The 22,317-nt window shown below is 42.1% G+C and overlaps 1 protein-coding gene across 1 annotated transcript in view; it reads right to left on the bottom strand.

Annotated features, from left to right (window-relative positions):
- SHPRH (SNF2 histone linker PHD RING helicase) overlaps positions 1 to 22,317 on the bottom strand; it is a 759,436-nt gene that overhangs the window by 527,160 nt on the left and 209,959 nt on the right. Inside the window, exon 7 of the mRNA XM_086927277.1 lies at positions 205 to 310. Within this exon, the coding sequence (XP_086783403.1) occupies positions 205 to 310 (106 nt within the window). The remainder of the gene's footprint in view (positions 1 to 204; positions 311 to 22,317) is intronic.

Genomic DNA, 22,317 nt, shown 5'->3' with positions numbered 1-22,317 from the left:
GGATTTATCCTCTCAACAGAACAGACACATAAGGTCAGCAAACAGTGACGAAACAACAATGAATGATTTGAGAGAAGAGCTCTTGGAAAACACCAAAAAGATTTAAAAGAAAAATACGCAACTCTGTGGCTCCAGCATTGTTATGCAGCATCTTTCAAGAGGAGCAGGGTTTGCAAAAGAAAGTAGAAATAGAAGCGGACTCACTGGGGTACTGTATTCTTTCCTTCGGCTTGAGGTCCACCACCACTATGCTCTCCTTTTTCACACTTTTTTCAGGTTGCTGTGGAACAAAGTAATTCACTAGCTGACCCTAAACAAATGGAATAAAAATCTCAGTTAAACCTCGTTAACTTAGTTCGTTACAGAAAGAGAGAATCCCTCTTGGTTCATCAGAAGTGACTGGAATAACTTCATGAAAAGTTGTGTTTTTTATTAAGGAATACCATAAGCAACAAAACAAAGCCAACCTCAATGCTCAACTGCGCTGTCTTCTACTGGATTAGAAAAGATGACCCTTTACTATTTGTGTATGAATCCAGCAGACACAGCTGTGTCCCACCAAATTTACAACGTTAAGCAAATACATGTATTAAAATATTTGCCGCAGGACACCATCATGTTGGAAAATAAGTAATGCAACAGGTTACAAGCTCCAAACCTGACACACATTTGTAAATGCAAACATACATTTTTTACAGGGTTGTTGAAGAGAACATTTTCATAGGTTTCTTACACTTCACCTTGGTTTCCTTTGTGTACTAAAACTATTTTAATCTTCAGTTGAGAATACAGTTACCAGAGGGGTCCGACTCAGAGGAGGGCTCAATCAAATCCAGATTTTCAGGCTATTTACCCAAGATATGTATAATAAATCAACATCTTAAACTATTTTGGGCTGCATAATGAATGAAAATCTTAATAATATACATAGCCTTTTCTTAGGATGACAGTCTGGTGTTCATCATATTCTCATGAAACTACATTTAATGCCTCAGTTCTATAACTCATGTCATGACAAATACACAGAGCATAAAACATGTATGGGTGCTATTTTTCACTTGTAGTGCCTCCATGCTGCCTTCAGATTTACCTATAATGATGTGGCTATCTTCCAAAACTCATATTTACACCCTTTGACTATGCAATGTGTTGCATTTACTTCTCTTTAAAGTCATAGAAGGAAACATAATATATATTTATGGAGTTTATTTAATGAAACACCCAGATCGGCCTCTTGCATCAAAACCTCCCTTCCAACTACACTAGCACAAATGCTAACATTTTACTTAATATGGACAGGAGTCATTCCTAAACCAAACACCAGCTATACACAAAAAAGAAAATAGTGCTATTTGCAGAAAGAATAAATACTATTACAATCATCATACATAATTTCACCAAATGGTGTATAAAACATATATGATTTCACAGCATTTCTGAATGAGAAAATCATATATAACCCTCAAACCTCTTTGGCTTTTGTACGCATCTTTCTTCTTTGGTCATTTTGTTCCACAATATCACTCTGTATACCATCGCCCAAACCTAATGTGTCACCATCATCAGATTGTTAAAGCTTTTCTAGGTTTATTTCCCCACAAAAACTCAGAGTACACCCTCTCACATCATTTATAGTCATCCTGTACAACCACATCATTTGGTTTAGCAGATCCAGAACACATGCTTCCTGTTTGAAGCTGCCATCTGAATGGAATCCATTACGACACAGTTCACCCTCTCAACCAAACCATTCGGGCTGGGATTATACATGGCTGTCTTCTTATGTAGTATACTTCACTCCTCTAAATATTTACATAATTCCCCTGAAAAATAGTGCGGTCCACTATAGGACACCAATTCATCTGCTAACTTTCACTGAAGAAACTTTTTTGTAAGCCTTTTATCATTTTCTTGTACTTCCTTCCCTCATAGATTCGATGCAGAACCACTTAAAGAAATAATCAACAAATGCAACTATACATTTTTTCATATGCATTGTTCCCATCAAATCTCCAGATATTTCACCCAAGACCTCATGGGAAAACTCTACTGGCTGTCAATTTTGTGTGCATGTCATAACACGTATCTCTGTTTGCAAACATCCTATAATCTTTCCTTCCACCTCTTTATTCATACACACCTACCTTGGTGGGTTAATTCAATGATTCTCGCACTTACGCTCAGTGAAAGAACAAATCTACTACCACTCTTCACACCTCAATTGTCAAATCATCTCTGACATTATTACACTTACAGACTCTTTCATCTCAAACCTTCAAATTCCTTGATCATTCATCTCTAATACACTGTGACAAACACTTCAATTCTCCCTCATCTTCGACTGCTTCACACCATTCAATTGCAGTAACGCTATTGTCATCCAATGATTCCACAACTGCCACCCAACTTTGTTTAACTTCTACATCTCTGTCAATATCATTATACTGTTTTCCCTTCAATTTGGTTCTGGATAAACAATCCGCAAAGTCATTCTTGCTTCCGTCTAAATATTATACAACAAATGATATTCTTCTAAATTCGACAACCACCTGGTAATTCTTGGTGATGCAATTAAGAACAGTGTATTAAAACATGTACTAATGGTTTATGATCTTTGAAGGGTATGACCCATAACTATGTCCTGAATTGCTTCGCAACCCAATATACAACACGCATTTCCCTCTCAATTACCGAGTACTTCATATCTGCTTCATTTAAAGCACATGATGCATAAGCAATTATCTCCTCATTGTTCTGAATTTGACTGAATATAGCCCCAAATCCATGTGAACTGGACTCCTTAGTAATTATAGTCTTACATTTCATGTCAAACATTCCCAACGGTTCTGCATGTTGAATACACTCTTTAGCCTCAAAGATTTCCTTTTGGCAATCTTCAGACCAGCTAAATTTCACCACTTTCTTCAATAAATTTCATCGATTCCTCGTTTCAGACACATTTCTAACAAACTTGGAATACTATTCAATTACACCTAAGAAGCATCAGACTTCATCTTTATTTCATGGAACTACTGCATCCTGTATAATCTTTACCAATTTAGGTCCCTTAGCCCACTTACGTCAATTGTATGTCCCATGTAGGTTACATTTTTCACTTTGATGTGACATTTTTGTGCTGTGACAGTCAAATCCTTGCATTTCAAGATTTCAAGCACCTTATTGTCTTCTAATCATTTTCATTTTCAGCAAATACTAATATGTCTTCTTGAAAATAATTGTAAATTACCAAATAAGGCTTGCAGTAAGCTCTGAAAAATGACTCGCCGACATCAGTCCAAATTGCATACGGTGTTACAAATGAGGTCAAATAACAGAATGAGGGATTAAACTCAATTTGATGATATGCAACAGGCAAGTCCATACACCTAAACCATTTAGCTTTACTAAAAATGAAAATGTTTTACTTATATTGGGAAATGGATGTCATTCACTCCAAACTGAGTTGTTTAAAATACGCAATCAATGCATACTTACACTAAGGCATCAGGTTTTCGTACCACCACAATTGGCGCTAAGCAATCCGAAGACTTTATCATTCAATTATACCTCTGTCACACATTTTCTTTATCTCCTGTTTGACTTGGTCCCTGATGGATAATAGTATATTTCTTACATTATGTACTTTAGGCCTGCCAAATATAATAAATAATTATTTGATCTCTGATATGCTTATCACCACATACAGCTTTCAGCAGTGGGGGGAGTGAGGGGGGGGAGGGGGGGAGGGGGGTTGGCCAAATCGCCTGGGTCTTTTATTTATTTCTTAAGGGGAGAGGGGCTGCATGGCCGTACTCTCCAAGCCTCCTTAGGTCCTAGGGACCCCAGCCGCACAGGGCTGTGTAATTTTTTAAGGGGATGACGGCTACAAGGTACAGCAGACCCCATTCCCTAAGGGCACTTATTTGAATAAAGGGGAGGGGGCAGGGTAGACCCCCTAACCAAGCCTGGTTAGACCCTGGGGATCCCCATCCCCCAGATCAACTATATTAATCCTCCACACGCCGTTTTTGGCCATGTGGAGCCCATCTCCTGGGGCTCTGTGCTATTTTGAGGGGGAGCAGACTTGCGTGCCCCCCGGGCCAAGTTCAACCCGGGGGCCCAACGTTATTTTATGGGGAGGGGGCATGTGTGCCCCTCCTCCTTGGGCCAATTAAGGCCAGGGGACCCTATCCCAAGGGCCTGGCATTATTCTGAGGAGATTCACATGGCCCCACTCCTTGGGGCCTGGGGAGCGATTTTCCAGGGCCTAGCATTATTTTGAGGGGGAGGGGGCATGCAGGGCACAACGCCCGAGACCAATTTCAGCACCAGGTACCTCCATCCCCCAGGGCCCAGCAACAGTTTTAGAGGAAGGAGGGCATGCATGGGATCCCTCTATGGGCAGATTTCAGCCCCAGGCCCTCATAATTTCGGATAAGCATGAGTCCTTTCACTATGTTTACCACAATGGGTGCCTAAGAGGAGGGGTTGCAACACTGTAGGTTGTGTGAAGAAGGTCATTTGGCTGAAACAAGTCATGTTGTGTCTTTGCTGAATAAACTTGGATTAGATTCATTGGATTACTGCCTTGTGTTTGCATGCCAATTGGTGATTTTCTGTGATATATATATATATATATATATATTCACACTGAAAAACCAAAGGTTAAAGCGATGTTATAATTAGGTTAACATGTCAGTTTAAATGTAATATTTTAAACAAAATGGAAAACACTGAAATTCACTAGTTAAAGTTAACTGAAGAAATTAGAGCTCATGCCGTCACCGTACACGGTGTTTGTCTGGCATTCTCTTAGCAAAACACAATTGGTTTACATCAGGCTTCTCAAACTAGCAGCTCACGAGATACTGGTAGCTCTCCAGCTAAGTAAAGTAGCATGCCTCTCTGCAGTCCAACCTAAAAAAGGAAGTATTGTTTGTTTGGTTGAAGTATTAATTGAAAAATGTACATTTGAGTATTTTCAGAACCCAAACTGATTTGGAGGAAAATGGCAGAGTTTCAAAAATATATTTAGAAGCTTACTGCTCCCAACTTAGGACATCTGCCTTTATTAAATTCTCTGATAATAGACACTGATATTTTTAAATTTTTATATAATGGGACTTTCTAATCAATTTAATATTTTAATTGTGCTTGACAAAAGACGTTCTTTTGGTGAAAATAATAAATGAATAATTAAAATAAAATATTAGCAAAGTAATACATTCCACACTCTTAAAGATGAAGGAAGAATGTTATCTACCGTATAATAATGTTTTTTGGCGTTGCATATTCACACGCTTTGCACACTCCAGTAATCTAGTGTTATGCTTGAATATTGCAAGTGTTTTCCTTTGAAGATTAACCCTTGGTTTCTGTATAACTCATGAACCCTTCCTGTAACCCACAATGCACCAGGATAAAATACTCCACCGCAGATTGTTGCCCCCCCCCAAATAGCTGAGTGAGGTAGGTGGATTAAAGCAACAAGGGACAGTACAAATATATAGGTGAATTGTCAATCAACATATGCAGAACCACTAGAATTATGCGGCAAGGGAGCACAACATTATGTGGCAGGGTAGGCTAAACTATACAGTAAGAAAAGGAAAAGCATGCAGCATAATGCAGCTAATTTTTATTAGGTCTCGTGCTGCATATGAGGGCCTTTAGCCGTCGCTCTGGTAATTTTCAAGCACACACTCGTGCTTGTGGTGGCATCCGCCTTGCAGCTCGCAAGTTGGTGACTTGTTTTCTTTTGCCTATCTCTTCTGCTTTAAAGAGGAGCAAGGCTGTGGCCATGTGACAGAACCAAACAATGCACCTTTCTTTAGGTCTGCCCCCACCCTCTCCCCCCCAAATCAGTTTCCTTTGTTTTGTGATCATTATAAAGAAAGAAAGCAGGCTGCTTTTGCATGTGTGGCATCTTTCTTTCCCTGGATAATTGTGGGACTTGGAAAGGGGTTTAGACTGTAAAACAAAACTGAAATATTATTTCGGTGTTTTTCAAAGATCAATAAATGGAAACTGTCCCACAGGGTTCTGTGTTTTCTTTGTTGTTTATAGGCAGCGTGCATACCTTTTGAGTTAGCCGCATATTTGTGTAGATTGAACTGATTAAGAATGTCTTAGAAGAAAGCAACGGTGGAAGATTCCCCACAGAGCAGCACCTAGTCAAATATTCTCCCAAGAATAATTCAGACCCACACTGTAGTACATGGGACAATATGTGTGCACACTTCAAAAAACACCCACCGTTACAATGTTGGTTCAAAACATGAACTATAAAGTACTTTAAATAAGGTCAAGGTGCACCACTTCAATGTTTCTAAACACTGTTGGCTTCGATTCGGTCAACAGAAAAAAACACATTAGTTGTTACTTGTATTCTGAATGGGGCATCCTGTTTAACAAGCAGTTCTCAGTGGAGGAAACTAGTCTGTCAGAGCCGTTCTTGTTATTAAGCGGTATGTATCTGTTTGTAGTCACATTCAGCCAGAGTTTTCATCAAAGTGTGGATTATAATCCAAGTAGCGCTGGAACCAGGGTAGTAAACATGGAATGAAGACGCTGTCTTGTCTATTGTTGTGTACTTGTTATAGGCGAAATATTTGTTACTCCTCCTGCTTGAACACTCTTAATAAAGTGAATTAAAGCATCCCCTGGTTCCTAGGTCAGCTTGTAAAACGACGTCCTCCTCCGTCAGGTGCTGGCAGTTGCCCCATTCAGCATATTAAAACGTCACGGACATACCTACGTACCCAATAACGAGAGAAGATCTAAGAACACTATCTTGAAATTGATTTCGCCCTGAAGAAGTCCCAAGAGGACGAAACGCGTCGGCTGTAGCTCCTGTGCGTGTTTTTCACTTTCGACTGAATTGAATAAAAGAACTTTTAAAGAATACAAGTAACAACTAATGTGTTTTTTTCTGTTGACCGAATCGAAGCCAACAGTGTTTAGAAACATTGAAGTGGTGCACCTTGACCTTATTTAAAGTGATTAAGAATGTCTGTAAAACGTTAACTGTTCCGTCTGGAGACAACTCGATGCGCTCTTTTTTTTTCTTTTTCCGCAGCATTGAAAAGCTCTGTTAACATTCAGACTTACGGTTTCATTTGGTCCGACCGTGTCATTCAGATTCGTCCAAAAGCAGACCTCAGGGAGCTCTTATTTGAAACAAGCATTGGCACAGCAAACAGGTCTCGCCTTTGGGACCTGCTGCATAACTAAATACTTATAAGGTCACAAAGGCGAAACCTATTGGCGATGCCAATGCTTGTTATAGTATGACTTCATTGTTTTACAATTCTTACATGTGGTAATACCTCATTAGTACCAGTTTGTACAAGTTTGTACAAGTTTAATAACCAAATACTGAAGTCAGCAACTGAAAGCTGACCAGTTAACCTTTGCGAAGGGCCTCCACTGCTGCACACGAAGACATTGTGCCATGATTTTAACAACTTTTAACCAGATTGAGATACAAACTATTTTTTTGGGGCTAAAGTCTGCGGATTATGCAGCAGATGATGGGTTTTATGGAAAATCCATAACAATGTGAATAAAGATGCGTCAGCAGAATTGCATAAATTCCAGTGGCCCTAAATATATGTAATGTATGCAGTATAAAAATTTCAAACATATCTTCACACTCTGGAAGGTTGGGAGACCCACGAGATTCAACACCATTACAAGCTACAAACCAATAATGACAAGTTAAGTAACATTTTTCTGTTTGTAGCATGTGTAACTCTGAATAATATGCTTTACATACAGTAGAAAGCAGTGCTCTAACCCGTAAATCCTCTTAAGTGGAGGCTCAAGAACAGATGAACAATTATTTCAAGTAATGATCTAAGGAGTGTCAGCCCAATTTGAACTTCTTTTTTGGGCATTATTGTTCACACAGTAGTACTTTGTTAAAGTGTGTTTTGTGGTCTGTGGACCATGTAGCAGCATTGCTGATGTCTACAAGGGCCATGTTTCCTAAAAACGCAAATGTGACTCTATTATTGTGAGTAGGATGTGCTTAAGGCACTGTATTACAAGTTTGTTTCGCTTTAGCATAATATACCTAAAGAAATTTGACGTCCCATTGTGCATGACCTGGCTTGTAAATCGGATTTTGTAAATTGGGTTTTGCAAAACCAACAAACAACTGCTTTGTCATTGTATTATAGTAGAGCCCTCCCCACATCCAATGTGTTCAATGCCCTTTCTCCTACTGTTTGGGGTTGCAGAAAGTAAATAGGTAAGGCAATGGTCTAAATCAGTAGTTTTTAATCTGTGGTCTGGAGACCCCTGGGGTTACAAAATGCCTACTCAGGGGGTCAACAACATCTTAGAAAATGAAATAATATTACCAGAATATTCAGGTGTATATAAATATAGAAACAAAATTTAAAATGTGACATTTTACAATGTTCTATAAATGTGAAGGAATTTGATTCTGGAGACCAAACATTAAGTTGCTATCTCCATATTGATAAGTGGGAGCTGTGTAAGTACATAAAACAGAATATTGTATTGTTTTGTGGTTCAAATCATCAAAATTGCTTAGACCATGGCCCTTGGATTCCAATAATAACTTAGTGGGGGTCCACGGATTCCAAAACTCCAGTGGGGGTCCCCGGATTCCTGTAATGATTAAGTGTGAGTCCACAGAAGTCAAAAGGTTAAGAACCAAATGACATGGAATGGGGATATAACCTCTGTCATGTAGCTCCTATAATAGTTATACAGGATCTGCACGTTTGGACAGCATACACTGTAGGATTGGTGACAGACTGACTCTGAATACCCCCACCGGGTATGGTGGCCTTTTGTACCAACTAGCTCACAGTACCACTAGAATGTCCTCTTACCAAGAAGAGAATAGTTCTTGGCAACCATTGAACATGACAACCCTGATACCTCAGGACCGTGAAAATAATATACTACTTTTCTCTTAGTCGCTCGTGCTTACTTAGTTTCTTCTCAGAAAGATACACAGAATAAACAAGCTGGGCGTTTTCAGTAAGTATTTATTAAACAGTTGGTATTCGGGTGTAGAATAGATGAGCTGCAACAACCGTTAGACAGTATAAGATATAAATGATTAGCAGCACTATAAAGGTAAATGGATGGTATAGCTCTACCATCTTGCAATAATCATGAATACATATGAATATATAAAACACATTGTTGTAATCTTTCTTCTTGTTTACATATTCACATGGTACACTCCGCCTCCCCCTTTCTATCCCTTCCCCGTTGGTATGTTCCATGAGAGCTCGCCTTAGAATGTTGGCATCTCTCAGGAAGTCCAGGAGAGTAGGTGACAGAATAAAGACAGTTCTTACCTTCTACTCATCTTTTCAACACTGGCGACGAACCGGCGCAGGGGGCCATACTGTCACCTCCCCTTTTAGTACTCTCTCCATTTATTTCTGTGGCGGTGAGCTGCAGTTGCCCTGTCCATGGTGCCTGGTACTTAGATTATGGATATGCTATAATACTGCCTATGGTGTGGTTTCCAGTGGAGAACTCAGTACGCCTACAACAGCTACCCAGAAGTCCTTGGAAGTGGGAGTACGGATGTGGCTTGTAAATCTGCCCTAAGGACCGTCATCCTCTGTGAGAGCTTCTGGCTACGGCACTCCTTTGGCTGACCCTGAGTTAAAGATTAATTTTGCCTCATGGTGCGGTTCCAGATAGGCTGTGTATCTTGCCATCAGCTGTCCTGTTACTCCGACTGATTTTTTTATGAGGAGTTTGTGAATGCTTGGTGCCCTGCTGCCGAGTTTTGAGGAGAATTCTGTATCCCATATTGTGCATGAGGAGTTCATGGTGACGTAAGCAGGCCTTCTGGTTTATCTCCTGTCAGCTGCTTCGTGTGTTTGTGGAAGCGAACAGTGGTGCAGCCTCATTGCATTCCCTGTATGGTTTTCGGTGCCTGTGAGGCCAATGGATATATTTTCCTCACAAAGGGTGCTTACGTAGCCCTTTTTAGCTCTTTCATGCTTGCCGATTTCCCCTGTAAGGTGATTGGTGAGGAAGGCAGTGTTTTTCTTTCCTCTTGAAAGTTCCGGCGCACTGGTTGTTGCCCCGGGTGTTCCTATCAGAAGTGCATACTCTGATGCTCCAGCCGCCTTTTGGGCATTGCTGCACTACCGTAGTGCCGGATATTCTCTTCAGCAGAGCGTTCTTTCCCAGCCGCCTTTTGGGTTTCCAGCGCTACCGTGGTGCCGACATTCTCTCCAGCGAGCGCTCCCCTCACAGGCCGTCCTTCCAAGTCTTCAGCCTGCAGAGAAGTTTTCCTGGGATTACAAGGACTTCCGCTAAGCACACCCGGCGCTCCAACTCCTCAGGGCCACCTTTTCAGGGATTTCTGTCGATCGGCTGTGGAGCAGAGATGTCCTCCTCTACAAGTCATTGTCTTCTAGGTCACAAGTAAGACTTCTGTTATTGTGTCCCAACGTCCGAAGCGCCGCTCACACTGGTACATCTCATTGTTGGAGCAATACCAAGTGCCCACGTATATTTTTTTCTAGTAAGGACTTTTGCTATTCTATTTTTGTCTGTGTGCGACTCAACCGTCATACACACACCTTCTCTATTTTTGCAACTGCCTATTTAAGCTATATTATCCCACCATTGAACTTCGGCCCTCGCCAGTGAGTCACTGCATCATTCACGGTGATTCACACACCATTTCCTGTTTTATCTTCTTACTACTGTGGTATCAACATTTTTTGCCATATTATCCATTGGACATATAGGCATTCAACTTTAAGTCATTTAACATGAGTTATCTTTACTGAGTTGCTCCTGCATCCTGAGTTATTTCCTTTTCCACTCTCTTGTGTTTTACCCCTTATATTGGGATGTTTTGGTGCAATGGGTGTATCTTTGATATTGTACAGCCTGTGATAAGCTATGTAGTTATTATTTCAGGGTAAACCTAGTACCTTACATCATATTTGCAGTGATAGTGTACAGCCTGTGATAAGCTAATTTAGTTATTATTTCATGGTAAACCTAGAACTCTACATAGATTCAGTTTTGTACTGTTAATCGTCTATAGAATCTATTGATTTCCCATATAGTGCACTCTTCCCTCAGCAAAGTGTATTTATATTCTAATCCCCTTTTACCTGTATATGCATTAGACTAGATAGGACTTCCCATCCCTAGGGGCCACTTACTTCTAAGCTTACCTCCCAGGAGTACTTGCTTTGTATCGCCTTTTCCTCCCTTAGATTTTAGGGTTTCCCCTTCCCCATCCTTCCCCATGGCTGCTTCGTCCATGAGTCAACCTCCCTCCTTCTTAAATGATATGGGGGACCCTGAAATCTATTGGAAGGATTGGATTAACCTGTTCGATTCCTACCTTATTGCAATTTGGGGAGGAGGGGGGGGTGGTGAGGTGGATTCTCTGCTGTTCGGAAACAACATGTCCTGTTGCACAACCTTGGTGTTCAAGGTAGAATGATATATGATACCATACCTGATCCTGAGCTAGAAGATGATGAGGTTGATTTGGATGTTTTTAAAATCACTCTTTTGAAGTTGGAAAGTCACTTTGGGGACAAAGTTAATGTCGTCCTAGAAAGGCACAAGTTCTTCACTCGGGTGCAGGGAAAACAAGAGTCAGTTAGCAGTTACATTACGGCTCTTCGAGGCCTTACTCAATTATGTGAGTTTTGGGAATTGAACGACTCCCTTATCAGGGATCAGTTAGTAAGGTGTTCCCACAATCCCCGCATTAGAGAGAAACTCCTATCTAAAAACCCATCCTTGAAAGATGCAGTTAGTATGGCACAATCTATTGAGCACACTGCTAAGTGCATTTAAGAAATGAACCCACCTAAAGTACCGGTCTGTAGTGTACTTTATGCCAATGGGTATCAGGATGACAACATTGACAGTGAGATTTTAAAAGTCAAAACAAGAGAAGTCAAGACAGAAAAACCTATGAGTGTAACTGAAGGGTCAAAATGTTTTAGGTGTGGCAGCAGTAACCACCTTGCGAACAATGTTCATTGCACTGCTGGCAATGCTACGTGTATGAAATGTAACAGGAAAGGACACTTTGCTAGAGGGTGCGGAGAAGGGGAGAGTAACCAGGTAAATCTAGTTAGCAACAGAGACGTACACTCTCCCAGGTATGTATTTCAAGTACAAGAAAAAAATGTGAAGACTTCTAAGGGAGATACCCTGCAACTTCTGTATCCTAAATGTACCATTTTTGTGAACAAAAAACCTTTGTTAGTATATGCAGATTCTTGTTCTCCATTTACGATGAGTAGCCTACAGGAGATGGATGATCTCTTTAGTATTTCCAGTCTTAATGTGATAAAACCTGATGTATTTCTTACCAGTTATGCCCGGGAACCCATACACCTGGTGGGCATGGTAGAGATAGATATAGAATTCAGAGGAAGGTCCACCCATGGTTAGGTTAATATGTTAAAAATTGGGTCAAACCTATTAGGCTGGCACCACCTAAAAGAGCTAGGAATAATGCTTGGCCCTACTAATCTTGATCAAGTTCGCCTGAGTAGTGGCAATTAGATTCTGCACTTGCCTTACCACTCAATGCAGGGTTGGTTTTATATGTGGTATTTAACGGCAAGAGCGTTAAAGTGTCTAGGAAATTTTTCACTGTGCCTCGCACATTTACATTATGCTCCTGAGTATCTTTTAGGTATTAGTTTAGGGGGTTTCTTGGTTGTGGAATTGTACATTTGTGATGGAATTGTACTTGAGTGACCTATGTACTATACAACCTTGTTAGTCTTGTTGTGTCCTTCCCTTCACTGTCTCTTCCCAGCAGTGGATGCCTTCCTTCCCTTCCCTCTCTTTTTGTTGCAGGTTTTCCAGTTCGCATTCTGGCTCCTCGACGATTTTCCTGACATTCCTGTCAACTTCAGTTTTCTTCCTTTACATATCAAAGGGAGATGTGTTGTAATCTTTCTTCTTGTTTACATATTCACATGGTACACTCCGCCTCCCCCTTTCTATCCCTTCCCCGTTGGTATGTTCCATGAGAGCTTGCCTTAGAATGTTGGCATCTCTCAGCCACTCCAGGAGAGTGGGTGACAGAATTAAGACAGTTCTTACCTTCTGCTTCAAGAGTCATCTTTTCAACACACATGATAAAAGATACATACTCCTACAATGCCTTCCTAACTAGATGTACCTATATGTACCTAGCATGTGTACGGGTGTTGAGCTAAGAATTCCTCTAGGATTTAGTCAACCCCATTACCTGAAGTGAGAGACTATGGGACCCAGTCTTGTCTTGGTCTCGAGTTGGACGCCCCACGAGGGATGTTAGATCACTGCGAGCTGGAGTGTCTGCATGCAGGAACCTCAGCGTCTCTGGTTAATGTGTCGACTGGGAAGTCTTAGTCTCGTCTGCTCTATCTTAGCAGGATGTAATGTATATATACCCATAGGTCTACCCAGGGGTCCTACCTCGCTCTAGCACTGTGTCAGTCTAAGGATGACATCGGACAGGAACTTTATACATAGATATTACACAGGAGATAGTCATTCAGCTGTGCTTCCAAGAATCCTCATGCCTAATGCATGAGATTTCGAACTAGGGAAAGGCCGAGTTCTGAATGCAGTGTCATATCTAGGTAAAAGGTCAGTCCCTGTAAACCGTTACAAGTGTAATGTAGGGAAGAATATAGGTGAAGGATAATGAAGTTACCGGGGCCTATATTATGGCACCTATATGAATATAACACTGTAGTGTAGTTCCTATATTCCCAGTAGGCTATGCGTATTAGAATGATATATCCTATAGATTTGACGTAGCACTTGTGTCTACTAAGTCTCTATCATATATAAGACTTAATTGTGAGAGCCAGCTAGCTCAGAGGTAAAAAAAAACTGTCTCTAACAAGAATGGATGCGTTTTTGACAACCGCATAAACATGACAACTTTGTTTCCCCCAGAATAAACATCTCTTCAGAGCCGTGGAAACAATAGATAGATATTTTACTCAGTCAATCGTGCATGCTTCGTTTCATCAGAGGTGCAGAGAAATAGAGAGACAGGCGTTTTCAATAAAAGGATTTATTGAACAGTCTTCTTTCTCATGCAAGTAAAGTGAACTGCAACAATCGTAATACTGGTTGCAAAGTATAATGCGTACAGCAGAAAGAGTATTATAAAATACTACTGTAGAAGCCAAGAATCTATCCAAGATTTTTCTTAGAGTCTAATCAGCTCCGTACCTTGGTTTTAGAATCAAGGAGGTCTGGTATCTTTGTCTCGGGACTCGATTTCCCAACACCCCGTGAGGGGAGCTTGGAAACACTGGAACGGAATTCTCAGCAAGAGAAAGGACAGGTTCTCGATCAGTGCGTCAGCTGGAGGGTCGGCTTCCTTCGGCACTTGCTGTAGCCAGCTGCGTCGGGCAAGTAGATAGTTGAGCTGCTCCGAACCACTGTGTGTTTGCTACGACAAGTGTAGGCATATTTATACCTTGAAGGTGCCTAGTTTGACGTAAAGTCAGGCATAATAACGTCATCAAAGAAACCCAAGGGAGGGGTAGTTCTTTGAAAACTCCATGAATTCTTGGACAAATCAATATTCAAGCAAGAGGATGTCCCTAACTGCTTAAGTCGAGTTTTCCAAGAAATCGTTGTGGCTTTTTGGAACGAGTGGAAGTAGCCATGCCTGTTTTTGTACTGCATGGGCTTATGTCTAAATATGGTTATGATTTCTATGCCTATATAAGGGCAATGTGAATTGTACCTATATAAGGGCATGAGGTAAGTTTCGCTCGGATCCTAAAACGCCATACAACACCACCTCTGGCAAGAAGCGTGAATTTGGTCTCAAAACAACCTGTTCCTTATGAATCTGGACAACAGGCTCCTACATCATTAGAGCCTGCAATTCACTGCATTTGCACAAGAAAGTGATTGCTACTAGAAATGTAGCTTTCCATGTAAGTTATTGTATTTGACTAAATGGTTTAAAGATTGTACCCAAAAACCTGCCAAAAACTGCTTTAAGATCCCAGGCAGAATTTGCGGTGTCCTTTCAGGAATAGTTCTATTAAGATGCTCCAAAATATTTTACTACAAGGATCTTAAACAAAGATTTATGTGGTGTGTTTTACATGTAAACAACTACAGCTGCCAAATGAAGCCTAAAAGATGTGTAGGCTAACAATGACTTCTGTGTATATCTACTTACAAAATAGAGGACACAAAGTTTCCATTTTGCTGCATATCAATCTTGGGAGATGGGTCTCAGAGCTTCATGCTAAATTGGCATATACTCCTCTGAGAGTTGTAGATAACCTCTAAGAGCTCTGGTGCCAAATCATAAGTTTCATTTTCCAGATGTCTGGATGTGGGTGATGACCCTGATTCTGTGTTAGGAATTCTGCTCTTTAGGGAAACTTCTCACAAAGGTATACATACTTTTCAGCTGTGTTGTGTACCATGGCTGTGACACAGCTCTGAACATGTAATAGGCACTGCTGGTAGCTGCAGCTCTTTAGCAACCTATCATCTATATATGGAAAGGCAAGAACGACTCTGCAGTGTAAGTATGCTTAGAACTGGGTGAGCGATTGAAAGTCCGAGGCTGGAATCAGACCCCTGGCTCAGCTCAAGATTCTCTTGGAACCTAAAGCCCAAAACGAGCCGAGCTTTCCCAGGAGGTGATGTGGCCTGGCGGCTATAACGGTCCAACATATATCATCTGGAACAGAGTTCAAATCCTGACTTCGGCTCAGTAACCTGTGAATACCAGCAAATTTCCCTGTGTTGAGAATCAATAACAAATAAAAAGTAGTCTGTGTGTGTTGTGCTCTCGTTTTCAGGGAAGAGGTTCGCACTATGTAATCCAGTTCAAAATAAAATGTGAATTCTGGCTGTCACCCACATTCTAATGTAATCCTTCAAGAATTAATGGAAAAGCAGTACAATTGTATGCCAGAAAGAGATACCCATTTAGTGCCTTGTTAGACCTGGCACCATTGGCGTGGGTCTCCCTTCCATTTTTTGCTGTTGCCTCTTATGTTTTTGCTGGTTGTAGATGCTTTGGGCACTGTGCCACTGCTATTCAGTGCCTCAGGGCAAGTGCTCCCTATGGTAAATTGATGTACGGATTAGTGACTCCATGATTGGCTTGTTTGGTTTACTTGTCAGACCCTAGTTCGATGCCCAGGGCTTGTAAATCAAATGCTGCTGGTGGGTTTACAGCACTGACTCTGCCACCCACCAGAGCAGCTTGTAAAGTGTGCCTCAGGCCTGCCATTGCAGAGCCTCTAACATGCCCGATTTGCACAGTGTAAAACTGGAAAATCTGGGTTCAATTCCAGCTTCTCCACTTGACCAAATTGATTGATCCAGGTAAATGCTTTGTATTAGCAAGCCTCCTTTTTGTTCCTTATCCAATAGGAGAGCACCTTCATGTGAGTTCAGGATATGCGCTGGACAATAAACTCTAGTGTTTGATTTAATAGGTAATAATGCTGTTCCATCTATATTAAAACTCTAGGCGACTTCCAGAATACAAATGACAAGTGTCTTACCTCTTAGTTCACTAATAGCATTGTCATCAAGGCAGGGGCAGAAATGGCTTAGTTCATGTATAAAAACACACTTTTAATAATTACTTTTCAAATAATCTGTTGTACTAATAAGGTGAAAAGCTTCTGCATGTTCAGGAAATACACTTATTTGAATTCCTCCCTGTTAATTTGTTGGCTAGTTTACCAGTAGGCACTTGTTGAAGGCCCTTGAGACGGTTGTTTCCCCGAAAGCAGGACTTTGAACTAGCTGTGTTGTCCACTTACCACAAATCTGATGTAGCAATGATGTGTTGGATGAATGGGGGTTATGAATGGAGGCATCCATGAGATTGAGGGTCACCATGTGATGATCTGCGCAGAACAGTGGAATTGTGTCTTTCAGGTTGGACATGTTGAAGTGCTTGGATAGTATGTAACAGATTAGTGATGTAAATCAAGGATAGACACTAGGATGGCATTTAAAAATGTTTTGGCTGAGGACGTAAAGGGAGTATACCTTTAATCACGTTGATGCAAAGACACTGGTTAAGATAGCGCCTTTGCTCAAAAGTATTTGGAACTGCACCTGAAGCAGCCATTGATGTTTCTGACTGATTTTGTGATGGTAAAGTGGGTTGTTTGTTGGTGTAGTGTGAAACTTAGAGCTGTTTCCTTACAGGGAGATGGATAGGACCCACTTGTCTGAAGTTATTTCTTCCAACTTATGAAGGAATAACCTGATTCTTCCTCCAAGAGTTGTGTGAGGGTCAGTAAGTCACTGCTTGGAGGTGGAGGTGCATTTCCAGGCCACATTTACCATTAACTGCTACAATTGCCTCTAAAGTATCCTCTGGTGGCTAACGTTTGGGGTTGTTTATCGTGAAAGGGCTGATTCCGCTTAAAGCCGGAAAGCTGTGGTGTTCCTGCACCTTTTTCAACCTCTTGCGCCTTTTGGTGCTAAAAACTGCATTTGCATCTAGAACTCCCCCATGGCTTTGCTGTGTCCATGTCCTTTTAGATTTTCTCCATCATAGTGTCTACCTATGGCCCAAATAGATGCTCAACTATCAAAAATGATGTTTATGGTGTGCTGTTGGACATCAGGACACATAGAACCAAGAAGGCTTTCTGAGGATAACCCTTGTGTTCATTTCCCTTGAGGCTTTGGTTGCAGCATTCAATTCAAAATGGATATTGACACTGGAAATTACCTTCCCCTCCTCAATCAATTCTTTGTAGCATTTGCGTTAATGCCCAGGAGATGCTTCACTAGTTGCTCCACCTCCTCCCAGTTATATCTTTCATACCTTGAAAAGAGGTCTGAATAGTTACCTATGTTCATAGCATTGATGCTTCCACTGCAATGTGTTGTCCTGCAGTATCTACCCTGAGTCTTTGTCTGGATGTGGTGCATCTTCTATTCTTGGTGATTTTCCCTCTTCCTAGCTCTGTGGAGTAGTAGGGACGTGGTGACCTTTTGGGTACCACACGGCCTGTACTGGTTCTGAGCAATCTGATTGGCTGACCACAATTTGAATAACAATTTGAAGCCACTATTACAGGACTTGTTCCCTGTGTCCTGCGTTTGTTAAGGGGAAAAAAACATATAAGTGGGCCAGGTATGACACATTGACCACTGGCACTTGTAAGGGGGTCACAGAGTGACCCACTAGAGGAGTCCACTTGTTTTTTTTCCAAATAAAAATATTGTGCCACGGTTGTGTTAAAGATCCAGCACTGCTCTCTCGTGAGCTATCACAGTACTTCTGCAGAGCTGCGGCACAAGCTTCACTGGCATGGTACTGCAGAATCAAACAAGCTTCTTTTAGGGAAATTGTGTGGGCTGGCAGTGGCATTGAGGTGAAGCTTGTGCAGTGGTCTTATGGGGGTACCACAAAAAAACTATAAAAATATGTAACTAGGTCAAATGTGGGGATGAAGGGGACTGGCGAACTTGGGGTGTTGGGTTCAGGGGCTAGCCAAAGGCAGGCTCTGCAGTTAACCCCACACTGCCAAAAGGTGCATGCAAAAGAGGGTTGGCATGCCTATGGGGGTTGGGCTTAGGGCTGAACAAAGGCCTGGCCCTGCTTCCCATCTCCCCGATGTGCACATTCAAAAGCTGTGCTCAGCAGAGGAGTTGGAAGGATATAATTGAAAAACAAATTGCTCAAAATACCAAACGTTAAAGTGATGGTATAGTTAGGAATGATAAGACCATCTTATCTTACCCTACACAAACCTCGGAAATTCCCTGGGAAAAAAACAAATAATAAAGTGATGTTATAGATGGGTATTGAAATAACACGAAAACTAATATTTAAAAACGTAAATACAGGTTAAAAACCTAAAAAATATTGCCATTTACCAGTTATAGTTTACTGAGACAACTATAACTTGCGCCCCGCCACACACTGCTTATGACCTCAAGTATTATATAACTCATTACATATTATATGATATCATTGATGACATCACTAACCTCTCCAATTACATCTCTGATTACATCATCCAGTACACAGCTATAAGCTTTTCATACTGGAAGGAATTCAACAAGGTACATAGAGTCCCATTTTTTCATAACCTTTGTAGTTATAAAAGGCATAACGCATCACAACAAGCAGAACAAGCAAATTATAAAGTAGATCTCTGAAATCACCACATCAAGCAGATACTAGGCTCTTTGTTTACTGGTAAAGAAATGCACAAGAAATGGAATGGCACTATAGACACTAATGAGATCAGCAACTTATTAAATCTTGAATAAGGTTAAAAAACAAGTCTTTGGACATTATTTATCTTAAGGGGAAGTGCATGTTAAATAGCTCATCTGACATACAGTTTCAAAAGAACGGCTTCAATTCCATCCATAAACCAATTATATGGCATGCACGTCCTAATCCTACTGACAAACCTCTGAATTACTTATGAGTACAAACACATACTCTTGGAATGAGAAGAATGGTGTGCACCATTTTAACAATGCTTGCAATCATACTGCGACTTGAACTGTCTATAATTGAATCACTCAGATTCTACATTCTGCAACAATAGATATTGTCTCAGATTTTTTACTGAACTTTTGGAAATAAATATCTGCACTGTTTATGGTTTAAATCTTTCATTGAATTTTCACCAAAAACAGGACAATAGAACCACCATTCACCAGACAAGTATGACATGTCAAGCTCTAGCATGAGTAAGTTGGGCATGTTCAGTGTTCGCTGAAGCTGAAGCTGGTCAATAACATAGGCCATATACATCACTATTGAAAAATCAAATGTGTCCCTCCCCCTCCATCCCCCCCTCCCTGTCCACCAATTAAAGAAATAGCCCCAAAACCGCAAGGAGAAAGAAATAAGGCAAGGGTTATCAGCGCCTGCCCTTCCTTTTGCACTAGGATGTGTTCGGCTCCGGGATTGGGGTGTCTGCCAATCGGAGAAGTCGTAGGTATCTGGGGCAACTCAATTCACAAAACTCCCCTGTGAGCAATGTTAGAAAGGGCAGCCACAACTCTGGAAATTGGTCCCCCCCCGCCTGGCCTGTACCAGGGACAGTTTCTCCATACCAAGCACCATCCGCAGCCTGTGCAACCACCTGTGTGTGGGGGGGGCCTGTGGTGTTCTCCAGTGTGCTAGGAGGTTTTGAGTGGCTGCCCCCAGTGCTATGGCGATGAGACGGCCCCTGCGAGACTTCAGGGGATACATCAGGGCGTTGGGAAGTCCCAGCAGAATGTAAGCAGGGAAACGGGGAGCTGTGTATCCAAGTGGGAATCAATGTCATCTAATATCGTGTCCCAGTACCCTTGTATGCGATCACAACTCCACAGTAGATGTTCCAGCGTGCCTAGCTCCCTGCACCCTCTCCGGCAGCGGTCGCTAATGTTGGGGTCTGCTTGGTGAAGGCGTTCAGGTGTGTGATACAAATATGTGGCCACCTTTGTCAGGGTTTCAGTCAATCCAGCGTGGTAGGCAGAATGCCGTGCTCTGTGATGGATACCACTCCATTCCTTGTGCGTCAGGGTCCTACCAAGTTCCCGTTCGCAGCAGACTCTGCCCGCATTATATGTGTGGACATTTGCGAGGAGGAGAAATTGATATAGGTCAGAGATCAACTTCTTCTCAGAAGTGCGAGTGACCAGCCACTTTTCATAGGGGGTAAGATGTCAGTGAGCTCCTGGTTTAACCTCGGGGTTAAGAGCCCAGTGTCGCACCTGCAGATAAGCTAGCCTGTCCTCTTCTGGAATGCCATAGTTTTCTTTCATCTGCTGAAAGGAAAAGATCCCTTCCAGATGAAAAAGATGTCCCAGCGCCCTGCAGGGAGTTTGTCGCCTGTTCACCAACGCTTTCGAGTGGAGTCCCGGGGTAAAATTGGGGTTGGCGAATAACGGCGTCATGGAAGATCGTCAGTACGTGTTTGGTGGCGACGCGATCCCACACCTCCATGACTGTGCTGGTGATATGGGAGGCATACAGGTTTGGTGGCCGGTGGCGTCTGGGGAGAAAGGGAATTCCTTGTAGGGGCACGCCTGCCACTGCTTGGTCCTGGAAGAGGCAGATCTTGCCCGATTCCAGTTGGTGCCATTCCACCAAGCTCCGGAGTTGCGCGGCGTAAAAGTGAGCTGTAAGTCCGGTATCCCTACTCTGCCATGGCCCGGGGGAGGACCGCGATGGTCCGTTTGAAGCGCAGTCGGTGGCCCTGCCAGAAGTAGCGCGCCAGTTCGGTCTGGATCTGTTGGATCCAGCCTTGCGGTGGTCGAAGAGGAAGGGTCTGAAACAGATAAAGAATCTGCCGCAGGAGGGTCATTTTCGTGGCGACTATCCTCCCCAGCCAAGAAAGTAGCGATTGAATAGGGTCGATCAGGGAGAGCAAAATGTCGTCCGCGTAGAGGCTAATTGTGTGTGTGTCTCCACCAAACCGAATGCCCTTGATGAGAGCATGTTGCCGGACTCTCTGTGCCAGCGGCTCCATGTAGAGGGCACATAAGAGGGGGGAGAGGGGGGGAGAGGGGGCACCCCTGCCTGGTCCCTCTGCCGATTTTGAAGTGCGGAGAGGTATGCCTGTTAACTCGTACCGTGGCGTTGGGTTGACCGTAGCAATTGAGGATGCGGGTACAAAGGACATCCCCCAGGCCAAAATGACGTAACACCTGCTCTAGGTAGGGCCAGTGCACTCTATCAAATGCCTTCTCGGCGTCAATAGTAAGGAGCATGCAATCTGGTTTCATACGCGACCCAGCTTAAATGAGGTGGAGGACCCTCCTGGTGTTATCGCTGGTCTGTCGCTGGGGTATAAAGCCTGCTTGGTCTGGCTCCACCAGCTGTTGCATGTAAGGTGCAAGGCGGCTGGGTAATCGGCACTGTTTAGAGCTCCAAATATATGTAAATTGTCTATTGACTACATGACAACTCTATAACGTGAGCATATAATAGACAGGTGAATAATGTATTGTAATGAGACTTTAGTTCTTCTCGTATATTTTTGGTAACAGGCCTTTAAATTAAGGCACAATTTATTTAAAATGTACTTCTGCAACTCACAATGATACGCTCAAGTCTCGACCTTGTTTAAATTAAGTACTTCTTGCACCTGAAACTTCACTGCTAGTTAAAGTGTGTCCCATATAACTTTTACCATTCTGAATAAGGCTTGTCGCCAATACTACATGGTTTCTACTTGAGGAGCAGTGGTTGCCATGATGTCATCAGTGATATCATCAATGAAGTCATTTAACATGTAATGAGTGATATAATATGTACGGTCATAAGCATTGCATGTCGGGCGCAAG

The sequence above is a fragment of the Lissotriton vulgaris genome, chromosome 6 (assembly GCF_964263255.1).
Source record: "Lissotriton vulgaris chromosome 6, aLisVul1.2, whole genome shotgun sequence".
In the NCBI taxonomy this organism is placed as follows: Eukaryota; Metazoa; Chordata; class Amphibia; order Caudata; family Salamandridae; genus Lissotriton; species Lissotriton vulgaris.
The sequence above is the reverse complement of the archived record's forward strand: the minus strand, read 5'-3'. Positions and strand labels throughout refer to the sequence as shown.